Here is a 17,212-nt window from a genome sequence, read left to right on the forward strand (position 1 = left end):
AATCATAAACTGTGGGCCTAAGGGGACCAATAAAGTAGGTGTTAACCCCACATTCTCTCCCTTCTCCACTGAATTCCAAGATACCATACAAATTCCTCACAGGGGCTAAAATATAATCTCTATTCTCAATTGTATCATACATCTATTGGCTAGTTCCAGTTTGTATTGGGTATAGCATCTCATGTGACAATATACCTAATGAAATAGATACAGATACATTATTTACAGGAGGAGATAAGTAGTTAAATCTAAATTGTATCAACAAGATTGATGGCTAGAGCCACTTTAAAAACATACGGCATTCTATGTATTGTAACAAATTAATTACTTATAGTCCTACATATCAAATATCACTGGCGACTGAACTTTATTTTACACATGTACATTTCAGCTATGTTCATAATTTCACCTTTAGTTTAAAAATGTCTACACTGTCAAATTATTTTGACAAAAAAAAGTGTGATTTGCCCAAATATGGTAGTGATATGCCCAAATACGGTAGTGATATGACATCATCTTGTCCATATATAGGCACATCACTTTTTTTTGTCAAACTAGTTTGATAGTGTAGACAGAGCTTTAAATGTCAATCTCTTATCATTCCACACATGTTGCACTTTAATGATCTTTCTAGCACATTTATTGTTTTTAACATTTGCATGTAAGTGCCCTCTTTTGTAAGAGTATTAAGTTTATAATGTTTGGACATTGTGAATTGATTGGTAATAAAACATTTTTAATGTATTTTCAGTCAATAAATCAGTGTCAAAAGATGATGTGTTAATTGTTTAGCACAACACTTGTATGATGCATTTGATTTATAGGTGGTTTTTTAAATTAAAACTAAAAGAAATTTCCTTTAACGTATACTAAAGTATGGAATAATTTATTATTACAGAATAATTTATTAAGTAATTTGCTTTTTACTACCATGTTCTATTTACCTGATAAGCATTTTGAAATGAATAAACCATACACCATGTTTTGATTAGCTTTGACATGCTTTGATAATTCAATAATAATAATATTTGAATGTGTAACTTAAATTATTAATTTAAAATTGTATTATTTGTATTTGTCAGGTTTTTTACCCACCCCCAGTCAAAGCTTCCTCCCCGCCACCACCAGCATCTCCATCTTTAAATACAGAACCCAAGTCACCAAAGTCGCCCCCATCACCAAAGGTACAACCTTCACGTGACTATTATGAAGAAGATTGCGAGGAAGATGTAGACGTACTAATAGGTAATCATTACTGCCTTGTTTATAATTAAAGCTCTGTCTACATAATCAAACTATTGACAAAAAAGTGTGATGTGCCCAAATATGGTAGTGATATGCTCAAATATGGTAGTGATATGCTCAAATATGGAAGTGATATGCTCAAATATGGTAGTGATATGCTCAAATATGGTAGTGATATTCTCAAATATGGTAGTGATATTCTCAAATATGGTAGTGATATGACATCATCATATCCATATGTGGGCCCATCAAATTTGTTGTCACATTAAGTTTGATAGTGGAGACAGAGTTTTAGAATTGTAGATTATAAATATAATGTATTGCTGTGGGAATAAGAGGGAACCTCCAGAGTAAATTTTATGCAATATGATTTGTGTGGATACAGTGGTGGATATATTGAAAAGCATGCCATGAATTTCTTATTATCCACCATTGATCTTAATTTATAATACTGTAAATTGTAACTAATGTTTAAAGATATTAAGTTGTATTACTATACACAGCTTCAATTTAATTTCATTTACTAAACTTTAAAAAAAAAAACTTGTCCACCATTGATCTTAAATTATAATACAGTAAATAAAGTAACAAATGTTAAAAGATATTAAGTTGTACTGTATTACTATACTCGGCTTCAATTTAATTTCTTTTAAACATTTACTAAACTTAAAAAGATGAAATTGTTTGATATAAACAACTAAATTGAAATCTGTTTCATTTTTTAGAACACATTCCTGAAGATCCAATGCCATTAATAGAATGCTGCCAAACAGCGCAAGGTATCATCTTGCTATTGGTACTAAAACAACATCTTAAAGATCTGTTTGGTTTCAGGGATAAGTAAGTATTGTTAACATTAATAATCTCTATTATATGCCCAACTTCTGTCACGACAATGACAATTAGTCTTACATTCATCTGAATGATGACTAAGCCAAGAATGTTTAAAGCACATTTGGCGGGTCCGAACATTGTCCAAGGGCTTCTCTCGTCCAGTGCCCACCTTAACCAGAGGAGAGGCATAAGCCAATACGTCTGAGGCAGATACTGATTTCAAATGCCTTATGGGACCCCATCTCCATACACAGCACCCGGTATTCCCAGATGGTCTCCCATCCCAACGTTGCTTATCTTCGGTGATCTGACGAGAACCGGTGTTTCAACGTGGTAAGGCTGTATTTTCTAGTTAACCTGTTATATGAGTGTGTTATATGGGTAACTATAAATAATTCATTTCATAGTATTATCCTCTGCTGTTATGTAAATTATTCAAACTCTATGAATCAGCTTTGTAGTTCATTTGATTTTATTCATGAGTTGAGGTTATTATTTTAAATGCGTAGGCCTCCATTTATAAGTGCTAACAATAATTTACTTTTATATGAATCATGTCAACTGTGTAATATACCCTAAATAAGATGAATTCTATTTGATTTTAACACAAATTGTTAATATCGTTTAAAGTTAAAGGTTAAATGAAATACTATTTCACAATGTTATTCTATCATGAGTCGATGTTATAATTGTGAATGCGTAGGCCTCCATTTATAAGTGCTAAAAATAATTTACTTTTATATGAATCATGTCAACTGTGTAATATACCCTAAATAAGATGAAACCTTATTTGATTTTATAACACAAATTGTTAATATCGTTTAAAGGTAAAGGTTAAATTAAATATTATTTCACAATGTTTATTCAATACTGAACAGAAAAAAACCAGGATATCCAATATGGAAATAACAGTTGGCTTAGCTTGCATAATTTATTCATGTTTTCCCAATGTATATATTAATAGTAACTTACACCTTAGCATGGCTATGTGTTGAAGGATTCCATAAACTAATTTATTGCAGATGATAGTGTAAGTTATGTCTGATATTGATGACTGCCATAGATAGTGTTCATGATGAATGCACATGTCATCTGATTAATGCCTTTTCAATTAACCTTCTGAACCCAAATCATATATTTTGAGGTATAAAAAAGTTTAGTAATGGGTGAAATACACTTTCATCACCATATATACCGCTAGACTGTATTAAAATTACTTTAATCCCACTTTTGCGAAATAGATTTGCTTTTATAACTCACCATAGATTAAAAGGTTTAAATTGTTAGTAAGTTTGTATATTTTTCCCACATTCACGATGCAGTTGTTATAAGCCGATGATAACAGAGCCATTAAAAGCCTCCATCAAAATGTTTCTATTAAATGATGTATATAATAATATATTTGAAAATATTTCTACCTCACCATTTTTAGCATTTTACATGTTTATTTTGTGGCTGAATACTAAAAAATAATTGATATTTCCAATATATGTCACTGAGCAGTTTGGAGTTCCTCTGTTGCCTAAATTAATACACATATCTTTTTTCATAACTTTCTTTCCAGCACAATACACCGGTATTCACCCACAGAATCGGCCAAAGTTTATGATAAATCATTAACACGAAAGAGTGGTATTGTTTTTAATCCAATTCGAGCCCTTGAAATCCTCAAGTTGGGTATTCCAAAATTGCCATTGAGTGACCAGGCTAAGAAAGACTTCGTAGAAGAGTACCTTGATGTAAGTATGAGATTGTTATGTTTTGTTGATGGTTGGCAGTTGAATTTCACTTTTAGTCTATGATACTCTAATTGTTTTCAATTTTAGTGAATTGACACAATCAATCAATTGTGTAGTTTGTAAATATTTAATGGTCTAAATTTAATGTTTACCATTGAAACACATTCAGCATACCAGAAAGTCTGTAAAAACAGACATATTAGACCAGCCTAAGGGTGTTTATTGTTGAGAGAGTTGAGTATAGCACCATTTCATCCTGCCCATGGCACTGTCAAAAAACATCAGAACAAGTGATTTTTAAGTAGTGACTTGAATCTGTCCAATGATGACAACTGTTTAGTTCCTAATCTAAATTGTCACATTGTTTTTATTGGTTTCTAATAACCAAGTATTTTGTTGTTGTCACAGTTTAAGCAGCTAATGGAGTTGGTTGATCCGGATGAGGATGAAGAAGAAGAAGAGGAACGACCAGCATCAAAACAAGACAAGACACCACCCGCCGCTGTAGCAAACCAAACAGCTGAAACTAAGGTTGAAGGTGCTAGTGATGCTGAGGTTGTAGAAGTGGCTGTAGTAGGGGCAACAGACACAGCATCAAGGGATGATGTAACAAGCACACATGGGCCTAGGACACCAGTCTCTGCAAATGAACAGGTATGCTTTGCTTGCCTAGTTGTTTATGCAGCTATTTTGGTTTTGGCCAATGCTAGAGGCTTCCTTAAATTGTGCATATTAAAATGGTCTCCCCTATCATACTTTAAGCCGATTTTCGACTAACTCTTTCGATTCGCGCAAACAAATTCGCCTAGTGGTAAATAGTTTAGTTGTTCTTTATCTTAATTTGATCACCTTTTCCTTATATAAGTGACTAAATATTTAAATATTTGGGTAGTATTTTAACTTTACTTTAACATAACCATATGCCTGTCATTGTATACGGTAATCTAATTTTTTCATTTGTCTTGCATGTATAAAAAAACATAATCAACAACAACTAATCAATCAAAAATGTCAAATCTCTCCCATAAATCTTTGCATTGAAATTACAAGTTATAATTTATTTCTCACTATAACTTCACATTAGTTCTTAGTTTGCACATGAATGACTTAACAAATTCACTTTATGTTCCTGAACAAAATGTCCAAAACACAATGTTGACATACATAAGTGGAGTCATGGCTTAGTGGTTAAGATGCTCTGCTTCAGATCATAGGGTCCTGGGTTCAAAGCAAAGATAATTTTCATGACAAAAGTCTTGTAATAAGACTTTTTATTTGTCTTGTGAACATGCTTGTCACCTCTGGACATCTTCAATTTACCCATCTTCAATTTGTCTATAATTAGTATAATAACAATCAAATATATCATGTATTCATATTTAAATATCATAGATTATTTCTAAGAATCTATATTGCTCAAGTCAAGTTCAATAAATCAAAGTTCTGATCTAGTTAAACCAATTTAAATTGCCAATCATTTTTGTAATTGTTAGTTTTTAGGGAAAAAACAGAAAGTTTACAATTACCTAGAAAAATCAAATTCAATAATTATTTTCTTTTAGATATAAAATAATTTATTCGTTAGCAAATGTCGTAAATGTTAATTACTTTTAGATTGGTATTATGCTAATTAAAATTGAGATAGCACATATCACAACTAGAGTAGATTCTTTACACTATTCTATCACGTTGATAAAATTACATTATAGAAAAATCAATAATTACTTTATAGTATCAATTTACTGTCTGTGTTTATCCTGTTCAATTTAAAGTACCACAGAACAGTTGAAGATAGGTAGTCATCTGGTATTATAATTATAACATTCCATGTCATGTACATACAAAAGGGGAAGAGGTATGATTGCCACCAGAAAGTGCCTTCTTCGATGCATATCAATACACACACTGAAGCAAACCCAATAATATGCATTATACAGTATTATTCACAAATTACTGTTATCAATTTGTACAGGCTTTTATTTATTTTTATTTAATATTTTCAGACTTACTGGGGCATACCTATTAAACACTAATTATATTATTTACAAATACAGTTGTCATTATCAATTTGTACAGGCTTTTTATTTATTTTTATTTAATATTTTCAGACTTACTGGGGCATACCTATTAAACACTAATTATATTATTTACAAATACAGTTGTCATTATCAATTTGTACAGGCTTTTTATTTATTTTTATTTAATATTTTCAGACTTACTTGTTCACACCGATTAACGCTATTATATTATTCACAAATACAGTTGTCTTTATGAATTTGTACAGGCTTTTTATTTATTTTTATTTAATATTTTCAGACTTACTGGGGCACACTTATTAACGCTATTATATTATTCACAAATACAGTTGTCTTTATCAATTTGTACAGGCTTTTTATTTATTTTTATTTAATATTTTCAGACTTACTGGGAAACACCTACACTATTATATTATTCACAATTACAGTTGTCTTTATCAATTTGTACAGGCTTTTTATTTATTTTTATTTAATATTTTCAGACTTACTGGGAAACACCAACACTATTATATTATTCACAAATTACAGTTGTCTTTATGAATTTGTACAGGATTTTTATTTAATATTTTCAGACTTACTGGGAAACACCTACACTATTATATTATTCACAAATTACAGTTGTCATTATCAATTTGTACAGGCTTTTATTTATTTTTTCTATGGTATTTTCAGTCTAATCCATCAAGATCAAGGAGTGGCAAACGAGTGAGGAGTACGTCAAAGACACCAAAACCAGTTAAAAAACCTGCCAACAAACCCAAGAAAAGAAGAAAGAGAATATCCTTTATTTACTTACTAAACACTAATGCCTCTCGTTGGGACACACCTTTTCAATAGACACTCTCCTGTGAAAGTGGTAATATATGTTTTAGTGCTATGGGCAACTACTATATTTACTATACCCCTATTTAAAGGGACACTCTCCTATGAAAGGGACAATATATATTTTAGTGCTATATGCAACTACTATACTCACTATACCCCTATTTAAAGGGACACTCTCCTATGAAAGGGACAATATATATTTTAGTGCTATATGCAACTACTATACTCACTATACCCCTATTAAAGGGACGCTTTCATGTGAAGTGGTAATATATGTTTTAGTGCTATTTTCAACTACAGTAGAACATTCGTTTTACGTGCCCTTGATTTTACGTACGCTTAAATGACCGATGACGTCATCATTTTCTTACATTGAGGGCGCAATTTAACAACAACAAAGCACAAAGCCATGGCTGTGTGAGGAACTCATGTGCATTCCCCTACAGCAGCGACTGTTTTTATTGATAGAAAATACAAGAACATTGATATTTTATTTATAACACTTTATTTAAACTAAGTCGCACAGCCTGTATATACTGTACTTTTCTAGGCCTGCTAGCCTGGCCTAGATTAGTCTAGCCCTAGGAAGGGCCTAGCTAAGCTAGTGACCACCTGCATGCTGTGTAGGCAAACACGGCAGCCTTTTTAGCTATGATCTACGTATTTGGGGGTTAATTTAAGGTCAACCTTGATTTTACGAATCCCTTGTTTTACATACGCCTTTCGGTCCCGTACCGTACGTAAAATGGAGGTTCTACTGTACTATACCCACTATACCCCTATTAAGGAGACATTTTGTACAGTGTCGTCTTAAGGATTAACCAGAGAAACACTGACAATATTTTCTAAATTTATGTTAGCGTCCAGCTCAGATATAACTAGCTGAATTCTTTTTTTGTTGTTAAATAATAGGAATAGGAAATTGCCATGTGTATTTACACCACTAACACAAGGCACAAGTGATAGAGTTACAAGTTGATAGTACATAATAAGTACAATTACATTTGACCATGATTACGTAAAATATTTCTCTATAACAAGTTACCTGATATTGAACATACAGTTTCCTGAATGTATAATTTATATTTAATGATAATTGCTGTTTATCATTCCCAAGAGTACATCATTAACACAAAGCAAATGGAATAATGGTTGTAACTAAGTAATACATTGCATTGACCATTTAATTACATGAAGTTATTAACATATTTTCGTACAACAAATAACCTGATATTGAACATACACTTTCCTAAATCTATAATTTATATGATAATTACATTGTCTTATTAATGGACAATTTTTAAAGATTTTGCAACGCTGGTAGTACTGCTTACAGATATGATTAACACGTAAAACAGATTTGTCAAAATCATACATGATTAGAAAGAATTTGTATCCAATCATTTTGTCACTGATGTAATCGACAAACTTATGTCTTCATTAAATCAGTATTATGAACTTGAAACATTTCGTACTTCTTCATGAAGTTAATGGCAATATATGCTAGAGACTTTCTAAGTGTTGTTATTTTATGATTAGGCTAATTACAAGCATAATTCCTTAACTTTTCATACTATTCCTATGAGGAAAGTGAAGAAGAAGAGGATGATGAAGATGATGAATCAGATGATCCAGATTTCATGGCATAAACAAGTGAGATCATGAAAGGATAAAGGTCAGAGGTTATGACATCCCAACCAAGTGAATATCATCCCATGCTCTATGTAACAGGCCATTGCAAGTCACCAAGAAATTGCTATCTTGATGCCTAGATATGTAGCCTGGCTATCTTGATGCCTAGATATGTAGCTTGGCTATCTTGATGCCTAGATATGTAGCTTGGCTATCTTGATGCCTAGATATGTAGCTTGGCTATCTTGATGCCTAGATATGTAGCTTGGCTATCGTGATGCCTAGATATGTAGCTTGGCTATCTTGATGCCTAGATATGTATCTTGGCTATCTTGATGCCTAGATATGTAGCTTGGCTATCTTGATGCCTAGATATGTAGCTTGGCTATCTTGATGCCTAGATACTTGACTTCAGTGGCTTCAGATGTCATGTGGATGTCTTGAGGCAACGATGTAGATGCCCAATTGATACCAGCATGGAAATGTAGGTGCCAAATGATAACACAAATTCCTTAAAACTGTATAATCAACAATGCTATGCTTTGTATCTATTTAATGAGCAATAATGTTAACTGAGTAACATGAATGTTAACTGGTACAGCCACTAATACTCTTCATGTATAAGAAAGTTAAATGGATGGAGTGTCCAAAGAATGTTTTCTCTCCTGAATTATATTATTATTTATTAACTGCCTTAAAGTTAAGTTCTATACAAGTAATGACATTTTTGTATGTTTTAATAACACATTTGTCAGAAATTTTAAAAACTGTGATTTATTTCATTTTACTTCTTTAGCTGGGATTATTATTTTATTGTTTATATTAAATTTATGATACCTCTGTTGCTCATTAATAATAATAACAGAATTCATATTCATTACTATACACATAATGAATATTTTTCAGGTCTTTCAATTAATGAAAATATCAAATGCAAAACATTTCTAGAATAAAATTTTTCTAGAGTAAACCTTTATTAAATTTATCAGCCGCATTCCTAAATAAATGGCCAAAATTCAGGCCTACCATGTTGAACAAAACATTTTGACTGTGCAATAGTGCCTTCATCATTAAATCTGGAAAAATAATACATGACATATGTTATCAAATCAACCAATCAAATGGCGACGATACACTTTTGTATCTTTATCAACATGCCATGTTGATAATATTACAAAACACACATCTAATTTAAGCATCCTCACCTACCACTGGTAAGAATATAAAATAATCTTTCATTTTAATTCAAGTTAATCAACAACTGTCTTAATAATTTCCATCATTTTTCATTTTCTATCAACAATTTCATTTATAAATTCACTGTTTGGTTTGGTTGTATATAAACATTCTCACTTTATTGTTTACAATTTTCTAAATAAACATTATTAAATTTAGTTTAATAACTTTTAACATACTCATAATTTTCATTATCTTTTGGTAGCATTTCTCCTCATGTTTAGTTACATATTGTACTATTTTGGTAACTTTGTCCATAATATCTTTAGGTAGCATTTTTCCTGATGTTTGCCATGAAATCTTCTTCATATAGTAATAACTCTATAATCAATTTAGCATACAACAAACAACTGTGCTTTCTCTATTAGTTTTCATAGTATCTTTTATCCATATCATCTCCCTTGAAGGCTTTTCTAAAAGAAAGGAAAAAATCTGTTACTTAATCAATTTTTATGCGTAGATGGCGGTTAGATAAGCAGTGGATTTTCAAGGTTATATTGTAAGATGATTAGGATGTGATCTGAATTTGCTAACTTATTATTACTTACTACTTATTATTTTAACCATTCAGGAAGATTTGAATTTAAGTGTGAACTTATACCCTGACGCCAGTAGCAATCTTACTTAATATGGTTATTCTCTATCACTATTTCCATTTATTCTATAAAAAAAAAATATTTCCAAACTACATCCTTTTTATGTTTCCCGATTTTCCATCAGTGAGATTGAAAATACATTCTGCAATAGATAATTTGGTTTTTTTTAATTAAAAACAAAATATAGAAAATGTGTTTTTTTTATATTAAATTATTAAAGTATCTATATTACACAGGAATTAACCGAATTACCACTACAAACATTATTTAATTAATTAATTTATATAATAATTATATTTATATAAATAAATGATTGTGATATACACATAAGGGTGTTCATATCACAGTTTAGTCATTTCTCACTTGCGCCACAGCTAGGGAATCGCACACTTATCATCTAAATTTCCAATATCGTATCTAGTTACACGACAGATAGACAAAATCTATTACGTGACTCTATGTTAATATTCTGCTTGCATCAGCAATCTGTATGTATACATAACATAGCTGTTGTAATGTGTAAAATACTAATAGCTCTAGCTGATTGTATTCGGTATTTCTATGTTATCAATTTATTTTGAAATATAAAATCATCAAAATTCTTCATTTCATCAAAAAATTGCTTTTAGATGTACAGGATGATTAAATTTAAATTGTATTTACATTAAAACATTTTTGAAATATTGTTTCGTTTTCATAAGTATGGAATTCTAATTTTCACAAGAATGATCTGGAATACATACCGTGTAATTTACATAGAATTGCAATCTGTCAGAATGCATAGAAATGATCACATCATCACTAGAATCATATAAATAAATAATAGTGATATAATAATGCTGTTGAAACAATGATATCAAATTTGTATATTTTTTGGCGAAAACCGAAAAAAAAAAATTGATTTACTTCACTTTGCAAAAACATTGCATTAGGACATTGTTACATGATAATTAAATAATATTGACAGAGAAGAAATTTACGCTAATTGTATCGGTTTTAGTGTGTGTTCACATTTCATTTGATCGTTTACAATTAGAATATAAAGCATGAAATAGAAATACTATGTGTTTACTTTGTACTCACATTAAATTTTCCTAATCCTGGTTGATTTACACAAGATAGTTGATATAAATCTTTTGAATTTGTTTCGAGATCCCAATGCTATTCAATTCCATTTTCATGTACGTACTTTAATGCCGTTGAAGCAATTGAAAGCCATGTCACATCACATGGATTTACTTGCAATAGCACATCAAAATAAACCTAATCAGCATTTACCTTTAAAATGGTACTGAAATATTCCAAACATAACTGATTGCATTTTCATTTCATGTAGTAATATTATGGATTTCAATATTTTTAAAAAGATGAACTTATAGATATTAATTTGAGTATAAAGTTCTGTATAATCTACATAATGGTTACTAAATTGGATAGTATAATAGTATAAATTCCGAAGCTTAGAATACAATGAAGCAATTAAATCCTACCATGCTTAATATTCATAACATATCCCTTGTTAATTACATATTATATTAGTAATAATATAGGGCTAATTATTCTCCATATCTATAAAATAGCATCTATGAGTGCACTATTTAACAAATTTAATCTAATCCAAATTAATTAATTAATTATCATTGTTTGGCCTTTTTTATAAAAATGTATATTGTTTTTTGCTTTTCACTTCAAAGGAATAAATTTGTTAACATTTGTAACAATTGGAAATCAAGCACTTTGGTTCCACTGTGTTTTTATGATAATCATTAGCTTGTTTTTATGTCTTGAAAATTAAATTTTTCTTCTGTGTTACCCTTACTGCTAACTGTTTTTGGCAATCCCGTTCCACCTCATCAAAGTTAATCATCATGATGGCATTTCATAGAATCTACAGATACTGATTACAATAATGTAATTAGCTAGGGTTGAAATGATACTAAATGTCGGTCTGACGTTGGTAAATCGCATAGGATGTTGCAGTGCATCAGATGTACCATGAAGAATCAGTACTATATGTCACATCAACTTACGTTAAGCTTGGTTCTCACTCGGATGTAACTGACGTACAACAAATGTAATTTGACCAATCACAAGCAATAGATCATTCTAACTATCACTTGTGATTGGTCAAATTATTTGCATTGCGTGGACATCCTTTACTTCCTAGTGGAAACCAAGCTTAAAGTCTATGACTTTAATTAAAGTAATTTTCATTGCAAATTGATTGTCTCACTGTGTATGCCAAACAGGTACATTTTGGTTCTTAAGGTCTGTCTACACTATCAAACTTTATGTAAAAAAACATGTGATTTGCCCATATATGGACATGATGGTTACTGTGTATGCCAAACCAGTACATTTTGGTCTACACTATCAAACTGTATATGACAAAAAAATGTGATGTGCCATGACATGATGATGTGACATGATGATGTCATACCACTACCATGTATGGGTATATCACTACCATATTTGGGCACATCACATTAGTTTGATAGTGTAGACAGAGCTTTACGTGTAAGCAATTTTAGCAATTTGACCACCAAAATTTTAAATCCAGATTAAATTATATCAAGTTAGCGATATCAGTTTATACGATGTGTCTCAGCTGTACAAAGATAGATTTGTATTCCCTGTAATAGGAATCACAGTTTGTTTATTTAAGGAAATTGATATCGTCTTTCTGATTGACCGCATCAATTATGATTTCAAATTGATATGGTCACTCTGAATTGACCACATCAATTATTCTCAATTTGTTAGTTAGCAAGATTGATCTTTTACTTAGTCACCCAGAATTCAAAACACAGACTGATGGATCAATAAGTACTACTACTTACAACTTATTTTGAAATGTATGTTGATTGTATCAATCCATGTAATTTAGTGTACCTATTACACACCCTGTGATCCAATCACACCCAACCCTTAAATTTTATTTTGTAGGGGTTTATTACGCCCATATCACTTTCTAAACATGAACCCACCCATAGTCTTAACTAATTAGCTAATTCTTAAACCAGTACCTTAAAATACTTTACATTCTTGATAAAGTAAGGCGCCACAAAAATAAATGTTTGATATCTGAGACATGTTATATTTTAATATTATAATATTACATTGTATAGCAATATATATTAAGAGCCCATAATGTTGGTAGCTAATTAATTATTTTCAATCTTTTATACACATTTCAATACATTACAATCAGTCAAAATTTAATTAAAAATCTTCTGATTAATAGTACTCTTGTAATCTTAATGGAACAAATATCCAGCTAGCCTACTGAGAAATTTCAATACTGGTGTTTTGTTTGTTTTTTATTAATGAGACCCTTACTATTAATATGTCTTCGTAAACAATAACATTTCCAATACACGTTTCCCATCAATACAAAAATGTAATTAATTTACCAGCTACTATAGTACTTGATAATCTTGGCCGAGCCACTATCAAAGGCAACTCCATGATGTAGTGTTTGTTTTTAATAGAGCAATGTATAGAGAAACCTTTATTTAGAACTTATGTGTCCCTTTAAATAGAACATTGTCAATGTATCTATGATATTAGAAAGTACTGAAATCAAATTTCTTCAGCTACAGTTCTGTTTGTTTTATCCAATTATTATCTCTTGTGTTTATCTTATGGAATCCTTATTGATCATCTTCTGATAACTCGTTGAAATTATCTTTATAAAATGCGGGGATGCAATTTCGGCGGAACTGACGCATTGGATCACACCTTATACCTCTGGATATCAATTATTGATGTCTTGTAAAAAAATTAAATGAGATGAACTTTTTATGTTTTAGATGAAACATGTTTAACTTGATCTGCACAATAATCCTTGATTCTGATTTTTAAAGCAATTGTCTTTAACCTGAATCGGTCTTTGCAGAGGTCTAAATTTTTTTAGGAGAACTCTTTTTAGTTGTTGAATAATTTCAATTACAAGCTTGTTCCTAATATCAACCTAGATAACTTTTTTCTGTTTGTCTTTCTCACTTGTTTAGTTGTATGATGATTGGATATAGTAACTGTTATCAAAACCATCGTAGCTACATTAGATAATTTTTGTTTATGGCATTAGGTTTTGATTAAAAACATACATTTTCTTTCTCATTTCTTAATCTTATGTTTCTTAATCACCCAGCCCTAGCGTTGCCACTCATTTATTTCCTCTCTCATTATCACCTGCTCTTTTTTTTCATTTGAAACCTATAACAATATACACACATCCAAATTATAAGTATTCTTATCTAGCGTTATTTTCTCCAATTACTAACAAAGATAAAATCAAGATTATATTTTACTTTAAAGACTGAATTTTACTTATTTTCCATTCAAGTAATATATACTACATCGTTTTTATTGACTTTATTAATTTTGGATTAATTTACATTATATAAGTTATCATCTAACATATTACAAATGAAACATTTTCCAACGTGAATCATTTTCTTTCACACCCGTTAATTCAAATTAAACGTGTCACTGTAATTCAATATTTGCTTTATTTACTAATACAAATTGTATAATGTAAATTGGATTTTGCACATATTTTTTTTTTCAGGAAAGATAACTGTTATTTTATAAATTTCAGCAACAGAGGTGTCAAAATAATATTTTACAGGCATAAAAATCTATAATAGAAAATAAATTTAATTATTTTAAGCCATTCTTGTTTCAATTGTTTTAAGATAATAACTACATTGGAGAAAAACTATAAAACTCTTATACACATTCTATAGAATTCTATCCAAACACATTTTTTTAAAGAATGTTTGCCAGTCTTATCCAGCATATAAATAGAAAGGATATCCATTGGCATATTATTTAGAATGATTGGATGGTATAGAAGAATTTGGTATAGAATGATAAGTTTAAATACTGCATTTTTATAAGCAAGACATACTAATTTATTCATATATAATTCAACTGGACAGTCAATAATGCTACCTGTTGTGAAAGGAATAGTTAGATAGATTAAACAAATTTGAAATGATGTACATGTCTTTGTCCAATTAAAGGTAATATTTGAAAATGGACTTGCATTACTGTACATCTGTGAGAACACTTATCTAAGGGCACTATATTTTGTGTAAATTATTTGAAATACAGTAAATCATTGAGGGCAGTGAATAATACAAATATATATTTGTAATTAATTTAAATAATAGTTAATTATATTGTCATTTGGATATTATTATCATAGTGGTGCAGGTTTAAACCCAGCTTGGGATAAAAACCCACCGCAAACATACAAAATGGTCAATGTCTACTATCACTACATTTTTGTTTATCGATAATAAGCCTACCCCAATTGGGCTTTTATCCGAGTCGGTCTGGTACTATTTCAAACAAATATATTTATTGAAACTTTCAATGCCTTTACTGAGGCTGAGAGTGGGTTTTAAATGGTTTAATACCAATGTTATATAAAGTCACATTTTATATATAAAAAATATAAATGTTTATTTCTTTTAATACCATTAAAATGCATATCAGAATGTTGTAATATGTTAATTTTTTGTTATTATTCAAAACCCAAATTTTTGTTTTAGTAGTACATCTTTTAAACAAGATATTTCTTCTTTTAAAAAAAAATAGTATTTCAGCTTCAACATGTTATTTTCAGTGATTTCGTCCTGAGTACCATATTCTTATTATAAAATGTATTGGGTCATAAACTCTTATTCGTCTCTGCATAATTATTTTAAGGTTTTAGTATGTATTTTATTCATTTATTCATTTGCTATTAATTATAAATACTTGTGTATGTATGAATTTTCACTTCTTTTAAACAAATTGTAATTGCTGTACTGTGGCATATCATTTGATAGAGTATGAATGAGTGAGTACGAAAGAGTGAGTGTAAACAATTTAATACCACCCAGGATAATAAAATGTATATAATGTATAAATAACTGTTGATAAAATTAGTTGACTAGAAAGTATAGACATAGTAAAATTCTTTGTATTTAGATGATATAAATTCACTATAAAAGTGAATATTCTTTTTTGTATAATTCTCTGTTTGTATAAATATGTACAATTTACGTTGTACACGTAAGTTAATGTGGTTTTTGGAATTGCAAACAATATAGGTCGTTTCCACTGTAAATACGTTTGTATAAAAGACAAAAATACAAACAAAATATGAGCCGTGAGGCAGTTTAAAAGGTTATTAAAATTGTTTGTTTACCTTTAATATTGGATTTGTTGTTTGTATATTTTTTTTACATTTTTATATGCCAATATACGGTATTTAGGCCATAATTATTGAATTGTGAAAAGTCAGTATTTTGGTCCTATGACTATATTTTTGATTTTCTCGAAAAATGACCAAATTTCTACCTGTTTATATTTCCACATAAAGTGGTCCCATGACACTATAAGATGATGATATGATATACGTGCACATATAGCAATATTAGTGCATATTAATTGGATTTCAAAAAGGTCGAAATTTGGGTGATTTTGCAAAAAATCCCTGTACTATAGTACAGGAATTTTCTCGAAAAATTACCAAATTTCGACCTTTATATTTTTCGACATAAAGTGGTCCCATGACACTATATGATGATGATATGGTATTATACGTGCACAATATAGCAATATTAGTGCATATTAATTGGATTTCAAAAAGGTCGAAATTTAGGTGATTTTGTAAAAAATCCCTGTAGTATATTATAGTACAGGAATTTTCTCGAAAAATTACCAAATTTCGACCTTTATATTTTTCGACATAAAGTGGTCCCATGACACTATAAGATGATGATATGGTACTATACGTGCACATATAGCAATATTAGTGCATATTAATAGGATTTCAAAGAGGTCGAAATTTAGGTGATTTTGCGAAAAATCCCTGTACTATAGCACAGGGATTTTCTCGAAAAATTACCAAATTTCGACCTTTTTATTTTTCGACATAAAGTGGTCCCATGACACTATAAGATGATGATATGGTAATATAGGTGCACATATAGCAATATTAGTGTATATTAATAGGATTTCAAAGAGGTCGAAATTTAGGTGATTTTCCGAAAAATCCCTGTACTATAGC

General features: G+C 30.0%; 1 protein-coding gene across 1 annotated transcript in view; it reads left to right on the top strand.

The window, feature by feature from the left end:
• Positions 1 to 6,691, top strand: part of LOC144844990 (nipped-B-like protein A) — a 36,331-nt gene extending 29,640 nt beyond the window's left edge. The window contains exons 39-43 of the mRNA XM_078702108.1: positions 1,083 to 1,245; positions 1,971 to 2,085; positions 3,644 to 3,818; positions 4,227 to 4,472; positions 6,527 to 6,691. Of these exons, the coding sequence (XP_078558234.1) occupies positions 1,083 to 1,245; positions 1,971 to 2,085; positions 3,644 to 3,818; positions 4,227 to 4,472; positions 6,527 to 6,691 (864 nt within the window). The remainder of the gene's footprint in view (positions 1 to 1,082; positions 1,246 to 1,970; positions 2,086 to 3,643; positions 3,819 to 4,226; positions 4,473 to 6,526) is intronic.
• Positions 6,692 to 17,212: the final 10,521 nt, after the last annotated feature.

Source organism: Antedon bifida, chromosome 6 (assembly GCF_963402885.1).
Source record: "Antedon bifida chromosome 6, ecAntBifi1.1, whole genome shotgun sequence".
Lineage (NCBI taxonomy): Eukaryota > Metazoa > Echinodermata > Crinoidea > Comatulida > Antedonidae > Antedon > Antedon bifida.